The following is a 19,943-nucleotide window of genomic DNA, read 5'->3' as shown; positions in this document are numbered from 1 at the left end:
AAAAAAAAAGCTATGAATTGCATAGTGCAGTTAAAATGTATGACTTATCACCTATAACATTATCCTATATGACACAAACATTAGTTTCATAATTAAACTAATTTTTATTCTTGTCCACTACCAAATCATGTTGATAAAATTTTGAAATAAGTAATATAATGTGCATTTACAATGGGTACCAAATTAGATATCAATTGGTATTCACTATAAATGCACACAGCAATGGCATTTTTGTTTTGAAATGTGTGTTGGACAAAAATTTCAGAGATAAAACTATTTCAAGCCAAGCAGAGAAATACTATCAGCCCACATGGTTTTACAAAAACTATTTTTAATTTTTTCAATAAAAAAATTATACCTATAATAGATTATCAAATTAATTATAATTTCCCATTATTCACAAATAATTTAGTATTTTTAAATTTGTTAGTTATTTATGAAGATGTGTTTTAAGTTAATTATTATTGAGGATTTTTTTTCACTTTAATACCATAAGAAATAGGGATGGGATTTTTAGAAACCACTGAGTCAATTGTTTTGAATTTATGTAATATGACATAGACAATTTTTTTTTTTTAAAAAAAAAGGGAATAAAATTGGATTCTTGTACCTTTTGGTCAAAGCATAGGAAATTTAGCTCTGAAGTCAACATCTTACATTTACCACAACCTTCAACCACCAACTCTTCCAATTTTGGCCATTCTGAAGTATATATTCCAGGATAGAAATTTGTAAACTCTGGTAGATATTCAAGCTTCACTTTGGTTACCTGCGGAAAGGAAAAATTGACAGTTGCTTCTGTTCCTCCTTCTGGAGCAATAATTCTCTCTAAAACCTTACAACTCGTTAACTCAAGGCATTGAAGTTGTTGGAGGCTTTTGGCTATTGACAAAGGAAACATATATTTTATTTTATCACATTCAAATAAGGTCAAGTGTGTCAAATTTTGATAAGAAGAAGTTGAAAGTTGGCTATCCCAAATCTTTTCAAAACTAATATTCTTCAATTTTAAGACCTCTAAATCACGAAAGTGAACCTGCAATCAAAGTTAATTGTTGTTTCAAAATCTTAAAAAGAAATAATTGACTCATGCATTTATCATGACATTCCATAATATTAACAATGTATTTTTTTGTCTCTAAAAATATTAACTACAGAAGCAAGCATTGATTAATGAAATCAATACTTTCTAGTGAAATTGATGCAAGCATGAATTAAATTTTGTTAATTATTTATGAAGATGTATTTTAAGTTAATTATTATTGAGGATTTTTATTTTTTTCCTTTAATATTTTTCTGTAAGAAATAGGGATGAAATTTTTAGAAGTCACTGAGTCAATCATGGTTGATCTACATAACCATCAAAACAAAATCCAATCAGCATTTTAATTATATTCTTAAAACAAAAGTTTAGTTAATGGCTTATTAGTTGAAGCCTTCAATTATTTATTTTTTAAATTTCAAATCAATATAAAAATAAAAAAGTTCAAAAGCTGTTTTCGAAAACTACTAATTAAATATGTCTTTTAATTTTTTCCTTTGAAAAATCTTAATTGTTTAATTTTGTTTTTTTATCATGTTTCCTCATTTTGAAATGATCTATTTTGCATAAATGATAATAAAAATTTTCAAAAACTGAAGATTGAGGCGGTTAGAATTCTTCTAGTATTTTAAGTTCAATATTAATGAAAAAAAATTCAGCTCACTAAGCTTTACTAAAAAGGAAAAAGGAGAGAGATAATTCAGTTGTTTTGAATTTATACATATAAAGAAGGTTTTTTGAATTTTGAAAAAGAACAAAATTAGATACCCATACCTTCTGGTCCAAGCACGAAGAATTTGATTCTGAATTGAACAACTTAAATTTGTCACAATCTCTCACCACCAACTTTTTCAACTTAGGCCATTTTGAAGTATGTATTCCAGGATAAAAAGTTGCAAGTTCAGGTAGATTTTCAAACTTCAAAAAGGTTACTTGAGGAAAGACAAAACTGGCAACTGCTTCTGTTATTTCTTTTATAGCAACAATTTCCTCTAAATCAATACAATCCTTTATCTCAAGATATTGGAGTTGCTGGAGGTTTTTGGTTATGGTATAAGGAAACACAAATTTGATCTTTGTACATCTACGCAATATCAATTTTTTCAAATTTTCAAAGGAGGAAGACGGAAGTTGACTGTCCCAAATCTTTCTAGAAATAATATTCTTCAATACCAAAATCTTTAAATCATGAAAGATAACCTACAGTCAAAGTTAATTGTTGTTTTAATATTTACGTACTCATATGGGAAAAATTAAAAAGAAGAGTAGTTCATAATAAAATTGAATTGAATCTAAAAATTTAAGTCACTAGTAAAAAAGATGCAAGAGAGAATACTACAACTAGGTGTTAACAAATGAGAACAGAACTAAAAGAAAATAAGAACATATATAATAGACAAGTACAAAAAGTTTTAGTAAATCTAACCTTTTTGTTAAAAAGTGGTGTGATTTCATTGGACTGCAAACTGAATTTTGAATGTTTATGATCATCTAAAGATTCGGCTAAGTATAAGAGTTCAACATTCTTGATTCCACGTAATTCTTCCAAGTAGATGGTAGAATTGTACCTCAATTTCAATATCCTCAAACACTCTTGTTCACCAAATGTTGGAATTGGGTACCACCAATTTCCCACTAATATTTTGTACCTTATAAGCTCTTTAGAAAAGAAGGCTTCAAGCAAAACCTTGTCATCTTCAATATTCAATTCTACATTGGTGAGGTTAAGCAAGAGCTTTAATTCCTCAAGTACTTCAATCTTCCACTGAATAAGACATCCCTTTAAATAAAGTTCTTCAAGTTGGGATAATTTTGATATCACATTTGGAGCTATAACTTCCAAAAGATAGCAATCACTCAAATCTAACAATCTTAGTTGAGTTAATTGACCCATTTCCGTAGGAAACTCCTTAATATAAGAACTTCACAAGCTAAGGACCTTTAGCTTCTTAAGCTTTCCAATAATCGTAACACCTTCAATGTTGCTCTTATCTAAACACAATGTTTGAAGGTTTGTCAAATGATGAATTGATGATGGCAATGACGATTGTTGTAGTCCAACCAAATTCAATACTCTAAGCTTTGGCATCACCATGAAAAAGCCCTCCGAGATTTCGAAAGAAGAGTTCCGCATATCAGTCATATAGAAATATTCAAGACTTGGACAATCCAAATCGTTAGGCCAAAGTTGACTAATAATAGTATTTTTACTAGGTAAAGAAATCTTTGTGCATTTTTTGAGTTTGTCTTTATCCTTCCAATCCCGTTCAACATCATTTCTTGCTGTAAACACATGGTGATTCACGTTTGCAATTGTTATGGCAACAACACGAACAACATCATGCATAGCAAATTGGCCGTCTTCAACCCCGTCAAGTAACAAACAAGCATATTTGAGCTCGCGAACCACTCTATCTAGTCTATTTCGTGTGTTTTCCATTGTCAAGTTAGCTCCTTCAAGTATATCTTGACCAACAACATGTTTAATCAAGTCTGATATGGAAGTATTATTTTCCAATAGACTAGCAATTAAAAAAGTTTTCTTCAATTCATCATTTCTTAAATACCTATAACTCAATTCTATCTTCCTATATTCCTCTTTTAGCAATTCAGTGAAATTTGTTGGTGAAGGTGCTCTCAGTTCTTGCAATACATCCTTCCAATCAAATGGCTCAGTTTTTTTTATTAATGCTCTTCCTATTGTACAAATGACAATAGGTAAACCCGCGCATTCCTTGCACACATCGTTCGGTAGAGAATGCAATCTATCTATTTGAATAACATTATCTGCAAAGAGATCTAGGATTATACAAATTGATTTTCTTTTACATGTATACTTTGAATTTAAAAACAAGAAAAGTTTTAAATGTTGAATTTCACTCATTTCCAAATAAATTAATCAAAAATTTTTTATCTAAATGAGTTCTGCTTTTAATTTCAAATAATATTCCTCATATATATATATTAAAACTATTATTTTATATGACAAATATAATAACAAATTTCTAATTCGACAATAGGATAGTCTCTTAGACTTAACTAACTTAAACTAAACCTTTACTTTTATAATAAATAGAACTGATATCATAAATAAGTTTATTTTTTAATGACAAATAATTACTCTAACATTTTATGAGTTAAGCAATAAAAGATACAAATAAAAGTTCTACATCAAATCTACCTGTCAACGCTGTCATTTTGGTAAATAGGGTCCAAGCTTCTTCTTCATTTAAAATGCCCATCCCGAAATTATTTGTGGAACCCATACTCTCCAACACATCTAAGTTTCTTGTTGTGAACAAAAGTTTATTTCTTCCACGATCAGCTCCGCATGGAATTCCTATCGTCTTTTCAAATTCTAGAGGTTCCCAAATATTATCAATAATTAAAAGAATATTCTTGCCCTCCATTCTTGAATATAGCTTCTTTGCCCTTTCACTTTCGCTTTCGAATTTCAGACCTAAGTTGTCTGCAACTGCTGTTTGAATTTTTTTTATATCAGGAGATTCTGATACCTACAGGACAAAAAGAAACGCCCAATCAGAACCAGAAAATAAAGCAAAGCTTAACAGATGAACAATATTGTATTGAATGTTTCTTTACCTCCACAAAAACAATGTCGTCAAAGAGCTTTTCCGCCTTGGCTTTCCTACCAACTTCTTGCACAAGAGTGGTCTTCCCAAGACCCCCCATCCCATAAACACCAATCATGAAGACATTCTCATCATTTAAAGCATCCCATACATTCTTTAAAGTGGAGTTTCTTGATTCAAAAGCCAAATAATTTTCACTAGATCTAAGCCAGATCTCCGGTGGATTAGTCTGATAGGAAATTGGACTCAATTCCCTTTCTTGCTGGAGGAGTGGATCAATATCATCCCGCTTCAATTTAAAAGCTCTCTTGCTTTGTTTGTAGTGGATGATGAAATTGGAGCACAATCCCCTGAAACAACGCGGGTTGTTTGCTTTCTCTTGAATCAACTGCTCTGCTTTATCAATCATCTTCTGCGCACTGTCCTGCCACTTCTTAACATTTTGGTTGATCACTTCCACATTTCTTTCAGCAGCAATAATCTTACGCTCAACTTCTTCCCTTGTATTCTTCAACTTATCAACTTCCATTTCCAGATTTTTGAAATTGGTAGTGTAGTTGAACAAGTACTTAAATTGACGACAAATCGGAGCAGCCAACCACTCGGCAAGTTGAAGGACAGGACTCACCGCACCCCTAAGATTCCCGGCAACATCAACCATTGTTTTAAAACTTTTTTTAAGTTTGAAAAGCAGAAGAGAAGTAGAGCAAATGAAAATAATTAACAATAAATACGAGAAATGGTAATTCTTTCTAGTAATCGAGAAATAACTGAAAGCAAAAAGTGTTTTTTTTTTTTTTTGGTTGAAGAAATCAGAAATATTGAAACCGAAAAAAATAAAGAACCAGAAATAGGGCAAAATGATTCTGAAATAAAGAAAGTAAAAGAGAGAAAGTAACAGGGCAACTAAGGTGCAAACTGAAGAAATCAGGGGAACTAGTTTCAGAGAGGTTTGTGAGTGAAAATATTTCTGAATGATTGAGAGAGAGGAAAAATGAAGATGATGAAGAGAGATTACAGTGAAGAAGAATTAATTGCTTGTAACTTTAGTGTGAATGATTCATCTATGGAAGAAGGTTCCACTAAATTCAATTGATTGATTGTGAAAACTCAACATGTGAACAGATTAATACTTTATCAAAGCAAGAAAAAAGAGGGTTGTAGAAGACCAGGGACCTCATTAATTAATTATTTTATAATTCAATGCAGTGGAAAATGAAGATTAAACTAGGGAAAGTAACTTTAGCTTTATTAAGTGCTCTTGCAAAAGCTAAACTTTGTTATTAATTAATTAATAATTCATGCTTTATATGATAATACTTTGTGCAAACCGAGCTGGTTTCCATTACCATTAATAATTTATTATCAATGATGTAATGAGTAGTTCAGTCAATGGAAAAAACTTTTTTTTTCTGATTAATTAATGGGAATTATTCTATGGTTCAGAATGTTATTAATTATCAGGATTATCGGAGGAGTAATATTATGTGTATAATTTTTATATATAAATAATGATATGTTATAATATGGTTAGATAGTTAAAAATTAAAGATAAATCAATACTCAATCACAAGGTAATACGTTATTATTTGTACATAAAATTACATACATAATATTACTCTTATCGAAGACAACGTCACTATCAAAATATATTTATATTAACAAAATGTAATTCAATTTGATCCGTAATATATCGCATAGATCTTACTCATCTTCATCTTCACATGGTGGGTCTCCACTATAATCTTTCTTTCTGCTTTTTTTGATTTCATACCTCATAATCTCACCGGCAAAGGAAGAAGATGGCTTGGTTCTTGGAGCCAATTGTTGAAAAATGGAAGGAGGATTTTGAAACCTTGGGGGTGGGGGGAAGTGATTTTTTCAAAATTTAATCTTGGAGAAAAATTGTTAGTTTTCTAAACTAATAGAGGAAAATAATATAATTTTTTAAGGTTTAGGGTTTAATGAAAAATAATGATTTTACTTTTTCCTCTAACAGAAAAATTTAACGATCGTTAGTCTATGAGTGAGTATTTAGGTTTTTGAAACTCTGTAAATATATATATTTACTTTTGCATTAAAATTTGGGTGGAAAATAGTCTTTTAGCCTAATTTAAAATATATTTTCCACAAACTGTTTGTTATATCATTTTTAGAACATTAATTTTTAAATTTATAATTCTTTGTTTTTATCTATTATTTATGAAACAGTATCATTTTATTAGATAAAATTCAAACTCCTTATTTATCAGAAAACTGATTAGAAAAATTTAAATTTTGAAGGCGTGATTCCCATTTGTGTGTGTGGTTTCCAATTAAAAAGTGAAGTGCGCGGATACATTTTTACCCTAAGTACACTTTGATAAGAGAATTTTTAGACGCTTACAGTAGGGAAAGACTTTTACATTTTAGTTCAATTATTTCAAATATTGTTTTTTTGTACCTTTTTTTTAAAATTATTATCATTTTAGTCTCATTTTTTTTCATTAGCAAAGTGGAGAACATGAAATGCTACAACACAAAAATATCATAAACCAAAAGACTCTAACTAATTCAACTTCAATTTATTGTGTAGTTTGATTTTGAGTTGAATTCAAATTAAAATTTCAATCTGATAATTTAATTTAAGTTTAGTTCAAAACTCTCTTCAATAATATTTTTATCTATTATTCATCAATTATTGACATTATTTATTTTGTTGATGATATTATTTGTTATACTAATAATCTCTAACAATATTTTTATTTAGCTCAAACAAACTCAATCTCAAACTAAGCATTGTGAATTCAAACTATATTTTTGTCAACTTATATTCAATTTTAATTTAATTTGAATGTAATCTTAATCATTTTTGTAGTTTATGAGCACTTCTACCACTAACACTACAGTCTAAACTTTCAAAGTATCTCATTTGAAAATATGAAAAAAATTGAAAGTAAAATAGGAAATTTCATATTGAAAGTTATACATAGATTCATGAACTTTTTTTTTCTTTTTACATTTTGAAGACTAAACCTTACGTACATCCATCTTCATCTTCATATGGTGGGTCTCCATTGCAATATTTTTTCTTTGTTTTTTTCTTAGTTTCGCCATTTCATACCTTATTAACTCAATTGCGCTAATAAAATTTGGTTCAATCCAATTTGAAAGCTAGATAGCCTAGGTTGATGGTTTGTTCTAGTTTAAATATGGTTTCTAATCCGATTTGAATAATTTTGACCAATTATTATAATAAATTAGTTTTGTTTATAATCATGATGAATAAAATAATATTATTTTTTCAATAAATCATAAATTCAATAATAACAAATATAATATACAATTTCAAATTATAAATTCAAATTGAATTTAAATTATCTCATCTGTCAAATCAAATTTAAAGTATTTTTTATTTTGGTAGGATAAACACATTGAATTTCTTTTCATTCCACTCCTAATTTACGTGAAAATCGATGAGAAAACTTTCACTACAACTCAAAGTTTGGGTATGTGGTTTTCCAGCACAAAAGTGAGTTGTTATGGCGCAAGTTTTTAGTTAGGCCAAAAGACTTTTTCCCACCCAAGGTACAGTGAAATCCCAACTCTCATCCACTAACTTTCAAAAACCCAAACACCCACCCACAATCAATTTTCCGTTAAAAATTTCAATTAACGTTAGGGGTAAAATCATCATTTAGCAAAAAATTAAAGTTTCATCACAATTTCCTCCTCTATATTTAAAAACTTACATTTTACTCCCAATCTAAGGTTTGAAAAGTGGCAAAAACCCCCCTAGGGTTTGTTCCTCTTCCTCCGGCACCGATTTCTCCTTCTCCGGCCATTGGTCGTCCTCCCTTCCCCCCTTATCTCTCCTTTGGTCTCTCTCCCTAACTTCTTTGAAGTTCTTCATCTTCCACGACTCATTCGACATCGATCAGATGTCCAAATGGATGAAGAGAGACGTCGAAGAGAAAGGAAGCTTTAAGAGGGAGAGATTGCCAGCAATGGAGTCGAAGATCTCGAAACGAAACCCTAGGGGGAAACTGTTAATTTTTAAAACTTATGTTGGAGGAAACTTTTAGTTTTTAAAGTTTAGAGGGGTAAAAAGAGATTATATTTTAGTTTATTTTTAATATTATAGATAAAATGATGATTTTACCCTTACTACCGTTAATTTTAATTGTTCATGGATAGATATTTGAGATTTTCAAAATTAAAGGGGGAAAACTTGAGAATGCAACATACCTTGGGTGGGAAATAGTCCTTTGGCCTTAATTATTTTATAATTCAGTGTGGTGGAAAATGAATATTAAACTAGGCAAAGTAGCATTAGCTTTATTAAGTGCTCCTGCAAAAGCTAAACTTTATTATTAACTAATTAATAATTCAAGCTTAATATAATAATTCTTGTGCAAACCTGAGCTGGTTTCCATTACAATTAATAATTTATTATCAAATTGTTGAAATGAGTAGTTCAGTCAATGGACAATGGTTTACTCTCGTCGATCATCATCTTCACGTGGTGGCCTCTGTTACAATCTTTTTTTCCTTGTTTTTTTCGTAGTTTCGTTATTTCATAGTCATTAACTCATTTGCATTGATAAAATTTGGTTCAACCCAATCCGGAATTTGATTCTCAGTTTCATTATTTCATACTTGATTTGATTTAAGTAATTTGGTTCAAAAAAATTAGGAATTTGAGCTGTTTCCATTATTACAACGATTTCATTTTACTTATTATTATAAAAGTAATATAATTTTTATCAATAAATTACAAATTCTTTAATAATAAATATAACACATAGATTTGAATTTTATACTTGAATTGAATTCAAACTATATCATTTTATTCTAATCAAATTTAAATTATCTTTGATTTTGGTCTGATAAATTTGAATAGAATTGTTTTTCATTCCACTCTTAATTGAAGATTCAGAGAGGAGAAAAGGTACTGATTGTGTCTTCTGTTTTTAAATTGTTATTATTTTGGTTTTACTCTTTTTTTAATCTTTTTATTATTATTGTTAGTAAAACGGAGGATATCCAACGGTACATCACATAAATATCATAAACTAAAAGGCCTTATCCCCACTCGAGGCTTTGTGTTTCATTTGTGAGTGGATTGGATCGGAACTAATTCACTTTAACTAAATGATTAACTTAATTTAAATTGAATTCATAATAAAATTTTAATTTGATAGTTTAATTTCAGTTTAGTTCAAATCCCTATATAATAATATTGTTGATCATGTGGACAATATTATTCATCCTATTGATGACATTATTTATTATTATGATAATCTCAAATGACATTTTCGATAAGTTCAAGTGAATTCAATCTTAAATTAACAATTATGCATTCACGTCAAAATTGAATCAATCAATATTCAAATAAAACTCAATTCGAATCTAATTATAATCACTTTTGTAGTTTATAAGCACTTCCACTACAACAGATTGTTGCAACAAATTTTGGACACAATCTGTGAATTCATAGAATCGGTTGAGGCCTGCCGAGAAGGCTTATGAACCATCATGATGCAATTTACAAAAAATAAAACATAAAAAAATTATATTTACAGTGAACACTCATTTTATTTACATCATAAAATGAAAGTTCCACCAAATTCAATTGATTTACCTCATTAATTTGTGGTGGAAAATAAAGAGTGAAGTAGTAGTAGTAGGTGGATAATTAATCTAACAAAAACAAAGACATCATCCAGGAAGCAACCACATGATAGAGATTGTTCTCTTCAACTATCTCCATTGAAAATATCTCAAGTAAAATAGGAAATTTGGTGTGGAAGGTTTTCAACTGAATTCTCTAACCTCTTTTTCTTTTTAGATTAATTTGAAGACTATATTTTACTCTCATCCATCTTCATCTTCACCTGGTGGATCTCCATTGCAATCTCTTTTCCCTCTTTTTCTTAGTTTCACAATTTTATACTTGATTAACTCATTTGTCTCGATAGAATTTGGTTCAATTCAATTTAGAAGCTGGGTTGATGTTTTGATTTAGTTCAAATTTGGTTCTTAATTTGAATAAATAATTATAACCAATTATCAAAATCACCTTATTTTATTTATTATTGTGTAAAATAATATTATTTTGTTGGTAAACAATCGATTCAAGAATAATAAATACAAAACAAATGTTCAGACTATAAACTTAAATTGGATTTAAACTAAATGTTTTTATTCAAACCAAATTGGAATTATCTTTAGTTTTAGTTCAGTAAACTCAAAATAAATTACTTTCCGATACACTCCGTCCAACTCTTTCAAATATTATAATTTTGATTGTTAGTATAATGAATTAAAGGTAAATAATAATTAATCTATTTTTTATTATTTATGTTATTTTATTTGATAGGTGAGAAATAAAATATTTCGATAATATTAAAGGTAATATTTTTTTATTATAATTATATTGCTGTTAATTTTTTAAGACAAAAAAACTCATTTTCAATTAATATAATATTGCTGTTAATTTTTTAAGACAAAAAAACTCATTTTCAATTAATATAATAAATAATATGAACATAGTTTTAAAGGCCAAAAGACTTATTCCCACCCAAGGTTTAGTCAATTGACATAATCCAACCCTTTAAAATTTGAAAACCCAAAATACCACCCATCATCCAATTTTGTTAGCATCTTCTGTTAGTTTATAATTCAAATTATGGATTTACCTTTTCTAATATAATAATCAAAATAACCGCACTAATTAATATAGTTTAAATTATTAATTTAAATTGTTTAATTATGCAATTAATATAAATTCTTGAATTACCATTTTAATACAATGATAAAATTCCTACTCAAATTAACTTACCAATATGGGTTTTCTATGTACAATATTAAAGATTAAATATGTGAACTTGATTACATTACACTAATATGCCATAGAGTTTCTTTTAAACCATCACAATGCATTCCAAATATTTTTAGAGGCTAAATTCATTTCATGTATTTTCTTAAGCACCTGCAATGTAACTTTTAAGACCGCAGATAGCAATACTGTTGTAGAAATGCATCCTAACTCAAGAAACTAAAGCGCAATCCAACAACCAAGACCTCCATGTGCTTGAGTTTCGGAAATAAATTGATTTGAATGCTGAGACAATTTCGGCCTGGAGACCAACAAGGTTTAGGCGATCCAATACTTAAGGCATCCATATATCATCCAATGCGTTTGGTTTGCAAGGGCCTCCAACTTCTGTGACTCTGCCGGCTTGTATTTTTATTTTTTTTTAACCCAAATATTTACATGCAAAAATACATATATCCACTCAGATGTGAGGGGCATCCTTCGCGCTGCTTTCACTTACAAAGCTTCTCCAAGGTCCATTTAAATGAGCAGGCTTGGCAACTGTTGTGACCGGTTTAGGCTTCAAAATAGGATTCGTGTTCCTCTTCGTCGCCGTCTTCTTCTTGGTTGGCATTGGCTGGTGGATCAACGACGATGTGCATGGCAAGGATGGGAGTTGAATGGAGTCGGAGGAGGTGGCATGATTAGGGGTGGAGTGCTGTGAAAGACCTGCTTTTGGTTGGTGAGGACTCGGGAGGCGGTGGTTGTGAAGAAAATCTCTACTTTGCAAGTTGAAAGCCACTACACGTGTGGCCTTTTCTTTCAAATCAAAATTAAAAAACAATTTTAAAATTAGAAGCTTTTTATTCTTTGTGCCAGAAGGACAAAACAATTCTCTTATAACTTTTTAAATTAATCATAACAGTAGATTTGTATAGATAATTCTGCGCTGGAGATTAATTAAAAAAGTTGATTAAGATTTTAATATTCAACTAATACAATTACGATCATACCCTTTTCACTGACAGAGAACACTAATGGTAGCAATTTAGGGTTCTGAAACTTAATAGGTAAGATTTTGTCAACCAACTAAACCTTGGGTGAGAATATATCGTTTGACTTATTTTAGAATAATTTTACCTAGAACATTTAAATAAGAATAATACTATATGCATCAACTTTAGATATATAATTGTATACACATTTATATATATTATCACATAATTAAGTATTACTTTATTTTTAATTCAAAATCACTCAATCATATGATGTCATATATAAATATGTATATATTTGTGTACCAAAATAGGTACACATAGTTTTATTGCTTAAATAAAATAATATCTTAGTAATCTAATATAATTATTTTTTAATCAAATTTTATAAAAAATAATAATAATTTATACATAATAATCTTCTAAATGAATTGTATTTGTAATAATCTTTCAATTTCGATAATAAAATATTACTCATCCTAAATGGTACATCATAAATGTATCATAAGCCAAAAAGTCTCATCTCAACTCAAGGTTTCGTATTGCTTTTACAGTTGAATTTAGACCAAACTAACTTAAGTTGATTCTAATTGAATTCGAATTAAACTTTTAATTTGATAGTTCAATTTAAGGTTAATTCAAATTTCTATGTAGATAATAATTTTCATCGTATCAATAATACTATTTATCTATTATAAAAATTATTTATCTTATTAATGACATTATTTATCCCACTTTTTATCTCTAATAACATTTCTAATCAACTCGAACGAACTCAATCTCGAGTTGATCATTATGGATTTGAGTCGAACTTAAGTTAATTCATATTTGAGTTTGATTCAACTCAAGTCTTATCCTAATTGTTTCTAAAAAGTAACAAGACCCATAAAATTTGAGCACAATTTGCAAATTTGCAGACGGTGTCAAGGTCTCACAAGAAGACCTGTGAGTTAGCATGATAGAACATGCAAAAGTTTTAAAATAAAAATCCCAACATTTAGAACCAATGACAAAGGCATGACATGATTGTTCAACTCCTCACATCTATAAAAATAGTTTCCTATTACATCATATATCTACATAGGAAAATAATCACTTTTTATCAAACGGAGATTATTTTATTAATATAATTATCTTACTTTATAGAGACTTACAATAAGAATCAATCTTTAAAATCTGATTATATCTCAATTGTATACACAATTGTAATACTACCTTTTGATCCTATGAATATAAAATATTCAACAAGTATGGAAGACCCCAACCAATATTCAAAGACTAAACACATTCTTTTGTATTATATTACTCTACCAAAATCTCTCTAGTAAGATTTGAATTAGATATCCATGGATGCAAACTTCAGAACAGTAAGTTAAACCAAGTTAAAAAGTTCTTATTTCAAGTATTTCACTATATCACACAAACAATAATGAAAGTTCATTACAATTAGATCAAATTTAACAAATATTATATTAGAAGAATGGACAACATTGTAACAAACAAGTCAATCAAATTCAATTAAAGTTTGAGCTCTGACAATTCAGATCAAACAAATTAAATTTGAACAAGAATAGATCAAACTTGATCCAAGCTCGAGTCAAAGATTAAACTTAGTTTCATAAATAAATCAAGTTTGAACTAATTTGAATTTGAATTCCATTTGAATTGTATTTAGAATTAAAAATCTCAATTGTACAAATCAAATCAAGTTTGTGTTAAAATATTCCAATCTCAAGCTAATCTTTATTCAAGCTTGACTCGATCTAATTTAGCCCTGCTTCAATTTTGATTAAATTAGCCCGTTGTCAAGATGAGAATGATAAAAGAGAAAATATTCACTTTTCATCACAAACCATTAATATTTTCTCCAATTTTATTATAAGCTCTATTTCAAATAAAGAAAAACACTTTATACATCCAGAATTTAACAAAAAATAGAGTAAAATAAATCAAATAAAACTAATTTTCTGATAAATAAGAAATAAATTTAAATTCATGCACCATAGAAGAGAAAAAGAACCTGAATAGAATTTCTTTTGTACAAAATCATGAAGCCTATTGGGAAGAGAAGTGCAAGTATAAATTAAACATTTTTATAGTGGAACAGCCCAAAATAAATAAAAGAAAAGGCCGGTTTCAGTACATAAACAGATAGGCATGGCAACAACACCGAGAGCAATTTGGTAGACCGGTGGTCTTTCATCTCACTAAATCACTCTCTTAATAATTGAATTTCAACATTTGGTAGAATGCATTTGATTGTTCACCATAACCCAGCTCCGAGTGTGGCTCTTAGACCACTTTGATAGAAAATTACAGATTTGTAGTCAAATAGAGAACTACAGAGTGTAAATACACAAACAAGCACAAATAATTTATCAATGAACTTCACTGTATAAGCGTTTATTCTCTTACAGAAAAGAGTAATAAGAACCCTCTCTCTTTCGGCCGTAAAGCCCACTTAAAGAATCATTGAATTCTTTCTTGCCTCTTCTTAAGATCTTCTCTTTGTATAGATTTGGTTTTGTTCTCTCAGTCTTGGTCTTTTATCTGGCCTTATTCCAGATGCTGTTATTTGCTCTAATGCTCTGATATGAGCTGCCATTATATGCCCTGATTTTGTCTTTTTGCTGTATTCTGAATTGGCTCTTGATTGTTTGTTGTTTTCTCTTGATAATTTTCCTGAGATCTTCCTTACTTTTAATTCCTTTGCTTTTCCTTTTGCATACGTGCATGATTGGAGGCCAAACACGTTACCATCTCATTAATGAATTACTCAGTTTTACTTATGTTATGAAAATTTTTAAGAGATTTCATTTGTTTATATACATTCTCTGAGTAATCCTAGTCACTCTAAATCTGGACCTTTGAAAATCAATCAATCAATCAAACAAACATAGATTAGTCAATGTCGGTTTCCAACACCAAGACATTGGGCACAAAGTTCAAGTGTTTCCCTTAGTCATTTCTGCAATACGCAGATCTTCTTGGCTTATATAAGCTTACGTTTTCTGGGGAACAAACTCATTCAACCAATAACCATTGTAGGAAACTTTTTCCTTGTTACCTGTGAAGATAACGGGACAAAACTGAGTACATTAGGAAATCAAACAAAGATAGCACACAAATAGAGACGTAAAATAGCTGAAGATAACAGAAGCAAAACTAAGTTAGGAAATCAATACGTTAAAAGCAAAACATTTATTGTAAAGAGAGGGTGAAGTTTTTAAATTTAAAAGGTAGAAAATTGTCTCCTCCGCTTAATTAATTATTATCATAATAATGACATTGTTTTCTACATTAATGAATCTCAAAGGATCTCCGAGCTTAGCCTTGAAGCTCCTTCCATCTCCAAAAATTTATAATTTTCTAGACAAGCAGACTGTAATTGAAGGTAGCCTGTCTCCTTTACGACAGCCAGAGATGCCTCTTCTCTTGTTGTCTCTCACCATTTTTTCAGTGCAGATATCAACTCCAAGGACCTGGCAAGCCAAAACACAACTGAGATTTATATTGGACGATGCCATTAACCAGTTCTGTTTTCTCTGTCAAGTTCAGTTTGCTGCATTTTTTCAAGATCAAGAACTAACCAGGCTCCATACTATTTAAAAATAAAAATAATTTTTTTTCTTGCTTCTGCTGGCAGAAGCAGGGCTTCTGCCTTGTCTGCTTACTTCTACCTTGCAGCAGAAGCCTTGCTTCCCTCTGCCTTGTGGCAGAAGCCTTGGCCTCCTTAATTTTTTTTTAAAATTTTTTAATTAATTTATTTTTTTCTCTATATAAACTCATTCAATTTTTCTTCATTTTCACTTTCATTTACAAATCTCTCAATCTTATTTTCTCTCATCAACTCTCTTTCAAAAAATATCTGAATTCACAAATAATAATTCTTTGTGTTTATAATTTTATTTTTATTTTAATTTTATCATTATAAAATATTACAAATGGATCAAGTATCAAATAAATTCAATCTATTTGAATATTATCATAGTATATATTTATTTATGTTTTATAATTTATACAGTATGTAAATTAATTTATTTATACTATGTTACAATTTATAATATTTTTCATCATGTAACTACGGTATTCCTCCGTCATTAGTGAGAGATTATAAATAAAATATTTAGTGTACTGTCATCGGTTTTAATAATTGAAAAATAATTTGTGTTTAAAAATTTTAAATAAATTTTTTTAAATATTGATTAAATGGACCGGGCTGACCCATTAAAGCCTGGCTCGGCCTGGCCCAATTAAGTCTCATTTTTATATAAGTCGGGTTTTTATATATTAATGGACTGGCCCGGCCTGAAAGCCCATTAATGTTTGGCATGCGGGCTCGGTCCAACCCATTAGCCCGATGGGTCGAGCCTAAGCCAACCCAACCCATTGACACCTTTAGGTTTGGTGATTCAACGAGGCACATCGTTGTCATGTTATGCTGTCTCTTTTCCAGATTCAATTACGTCTTTGCGTACATCACCGTTTTTTAATTTAATAGTAATAATTATTAATAATTAAGCAAGATTAAAGTAAGTTAAAAAATTGTATTGTCGGTCAAGAATAGGGCAATGAAAGTGATTAATTAGAGAACATGTTTGACAGGGTGGAATCATGGGATTTTTTATTTATTAAGCTGACATGTGATTTGCTGGTTATGATGATGGTATTATTTTTAGGGAATGCCACTTGCAATTATTATTTAACTATTTTTAAATTTATTTTTTTTAATTTATGCATGTGATGGGCACGTGATTTATGGTTGAGTTTGTTGTTTAGTTTTAGGTTTTTTTTTTTTTTCAGTCAGTCAATGATAAGGAGGTTGGAGTAAGGATTATTAGAATTTGTAAATGATATTTACGTGAAATATTCTTAAAAGTCCATTTTAATAATTTTCCAAAATAGAAAATCAACCTAAGTGGAACGGTTACTTTTGAATGGGAATATTTTATTCATGGAATTAAAATATAGATTATTTGGGGATAAGATATTAGTTAATTTAGAATATGTTATGATTTTAAAGTAAGAATGGAATGACATTATGTATGATGTGTTAAGCATGTTCAAATTTAATACATGATGAAGACTTTAATATAAAAAATTAACCTCAACCTCTTAATTTTAGGCACGTGCGTTAATAATGAAATATAACATTAAAAAGCACATTTTTTAACATATGTATATTTTGACATAACATTTTTTCAGAACAACTCATACCATAAGAAAGTGCAAAAGGAATACAAAATAATATATTCACCGAAACAATAAAATATTCACCAAAACTACATTTCCATTCCCTTGTTGTATACTTAGCGTGTGTTTAGTTTTGGTAATTTTTTATTATTAAAAATGAAATATTATAAAAAATAAATTATTTATAAATTATTATTATATTTAATTATTTTAAAATATTATTTTACTTAAATACTCAATTATTTTAAAATATTCTTTATATTATTTGATATATTAATTAAAAATAAAAGTATTTTTATTTTTAAAAATTAATAAATAAAGATAAAATGATAATAAAATCAAGATTGTCTAAATAATTTTTTAATACTTACTATAGTAATCAAAGTATCTCTATATTATCCCTAGTCAGTAAATTCGCGTATTGTACGTGTTTGTCATATTTTATTGTTTTAAACATATTTAATCATATCTTTAAACCCTAAATCATATGAAACATGTATTTTATATACTTATTATACCAAACCGGTATTATAAGTTGTCATATTCTTTTAATTTTTTTGGATAAAAAATAAAATAATATTATTTTATCATATACAAAATAACCATATTTTATATAAAATATATAAAACTCATTTCTAATCATAACAAATTGTGTTTTTTTTCCCTTTTAAAATTGAAATCTCTTATAAGAGAGAAAAACTCTGTAGCTTAATGTGAACATGATGAATTTATTATAACTTTGTAGGAAATAACTGATTAAAGCGGAGTCCCGTCACATGAACAAAGTAATATTTATTAAAGTAAGAAAAAGAGGATTTTATTGTAGAATTGATCATTGTCTTCATTTATTGTGGGGGGAAAATGTGAATAAAGTGTCATTTTATAATTTTATATACAAATAATAATATGTGACTTTACAATTATGTATTATTTTATTTCTAATTTAAAATTACTTAATTATATAAAAATATGTTATTATTTATATATAAAATTATACATATTATTTATATATATAACACCTCTCTATTTAAAATGAATATACATGAATAAGTTACTATAATAATAGATAATTAATGGAATAAAACTAGAGACATTAGCCCCACAGAAACCTTTCTCTTTAAATGGTAAAAATTAAAAAATTTCGATTGAAAATATGGAAAAATCTTTTATGCTTGCTAAGGAAATAAAATAGGAAATTTCGTGTAAAAATGTCCTTTCTTCTTTTTCAAAGTGAGGAGATAGAATAAAGTTTTTTATTTCACAGACTAAATTATGCTCTCATCCATCCATCTTTTCATGGTGGATTTCCATTGTTATCATTCTTTTTTGCTTTTTCTGATTTCATACCTTAAAAACTCATCTGCATCTTCCAAAAAGTTATCGTATGACACTAACTCTACACTTCAAATTAATATCTGATTAATTCATTTTTTTAACCTTGCTTTTTGTTACTTTCATTCTTACTTTACTAAATTACAATTCTATGAATTGTTTGTTAAATTATTTTCATAACAGTAATCTTTAAAATTTAAAATTTTTTGTTTTTGTCTATTATCTATGAAATTGCATCACTAAGATTAATCTTATTCAATTTGTTATGCAAACTCCTATACCTAATGAGTGAATTGTGAATGTGTGTAAGTTATCAATCCAAAAAGGAAAAGACATTGACAAGACATTTTTTAAACACTAGAGAAAGACTTACATTTGGTTCAATTAGACTTGGTCACAGTTCATGAACCGCCAGTTTCGGTTCGAAACCGCCGGTTCACGGTTTGAAAACATAAGGACCCTGAACCGAAACCGTAATAGGACGGTTCGTCCATGGTTCGGAACTGACGATTCCGATTCATGGCCCCAGTTCGGAACCAACGGTTTCGGTTCGAAACTGATATTGAACCGTCAATTCAAAATTACCATCTTCCTTTTGTATTTTCTTGAAATGGATCTTGAAAATATCGGATGTAGGAATTTTTTGAGAGTGTTGTTCGTGTTGTTCCATCTCCATCTGTTGTTATTACTCCACCTCTTCATATTAGTTTTCACTTTCTTGTGTTGAAAAATTATCTATAAGTTGATTTTCATTCACATTTGATATATGTGAATATTGACCAAATCTCCTATTACCGGAAGAATTTCCACTACTTGTTATTTTTTGATAATAAATAAAATTAATTATATAAATAAATTATTTGATTAATTATAAAATATAATAAAAAAGTAAATAAAATTAATTATATAAATAAATTATATAATTAATTAGGAAAGATAATACAAAAATAATAAATAAAATTAATTATAGAAATAAATTCTATAATTAA

General features: G+C 28.6%; 2 protein-coding genes and 1 long non-coding RNA gene across 4 annotated transcripts in view; 1 reads left to right on the top strand and 2 right to left on the bottom strand.

Annotated features, from left to right (window-relative positions):
* Window positions 1–2,936, bottom strand: part of LOC123208952 — an 82,144-nt gene extending 79,208 nt beyond the window's left edge. For both annotated transcript variants that reach the window (XM_044626624.1, XM_044626623.1), the window contains exons 1-3: window positions 2,469–2,936; window positions 1,817–2,242; window positions 611–1,036 (exon numbers count right to left, since the gene is read on the bottom strand). In XM_044626624.1, coding sequence (XP_044482559.1) covers window positions 611–1,036; window positions 1,817–2,242; window positions 2,469–2,936 — 1,320 coding nt within the window. The remainder of the gene's footprint in view (window positions 1–610; window positions 1,037–1,816; window positions 2,243–2,468) is intronic.
* The window catches only part of LOC123208977, a 98,262-nt gene that overhangs the window by 24,229 nt on the left and 54,090 nt on the right, over window positions 1–19,943 (top strand). The window lies entirely within an intron of this gene.
* Window positions 2,967–5,311, bottom strand: LOC123208958 (putative disease resistance protein At3g15700). Its single transcript, XM_044626645.1, has 3 exons — window positions 4,646–5,311; window positions 4,224–4,557; window positions 2,967–3,829 (listed from the first exon to the last, which is right to left on the bottom strand). Exons 1-3 carry the CDS (start codon window positions 5,294–5,296, stop codon window positions 2,967–2,969), a joined length of 1,848 nt encoding a protein of 615 aa, XP_044482580.1. The 5' UTR covers window positions 5,297–5,311.

The sequence above is a fragment of the Mangifera indica genome, chromosome 2 (assembly GCF_011075055.1).
Source record: "Mangifera indica cultivar Alphonso chromosome 2, CATAS_Mindica_2.1, whole genome shotgun sequence".
Taxonomy (NCBI): Eukaryota; Viridiplantae; Streptophyta; class Magnoliopsida; order Sapindales; family Anacardiaceae; genus Mangifera; species Mangifera indica.
The sequence above is the reverse complement of the archived record's forward strand: the minus strand, read 5'-3'. Positions and strand labels throughout refer to the sequence as shown.

Bases quoted from the DNA above. Each gene is read 5' to 3' on its own strand.
- LOC123208958 (XM_044626645.1), bottom strand. From the start codon at position 5,296: ATGGTTGATGTTGCCGGGAATCTTAGGGGTGCGGTGAGTCCTGTCCTT. The intron at 4,558-4,645 runs GTAAAGAAACAT...TTTGTCCTGTAG, and splicing joins ACGACATTGTTTTTGTGGAG to GTATCAGAATCTCCTGATAT. The intron at 3,830-4,223 runs GTAGATTTGATG...ATCTCTTTGCAG, and splicing joins CAAAATGACAGCGTTGACAG to ATAATGTTATTCAAATAGAT.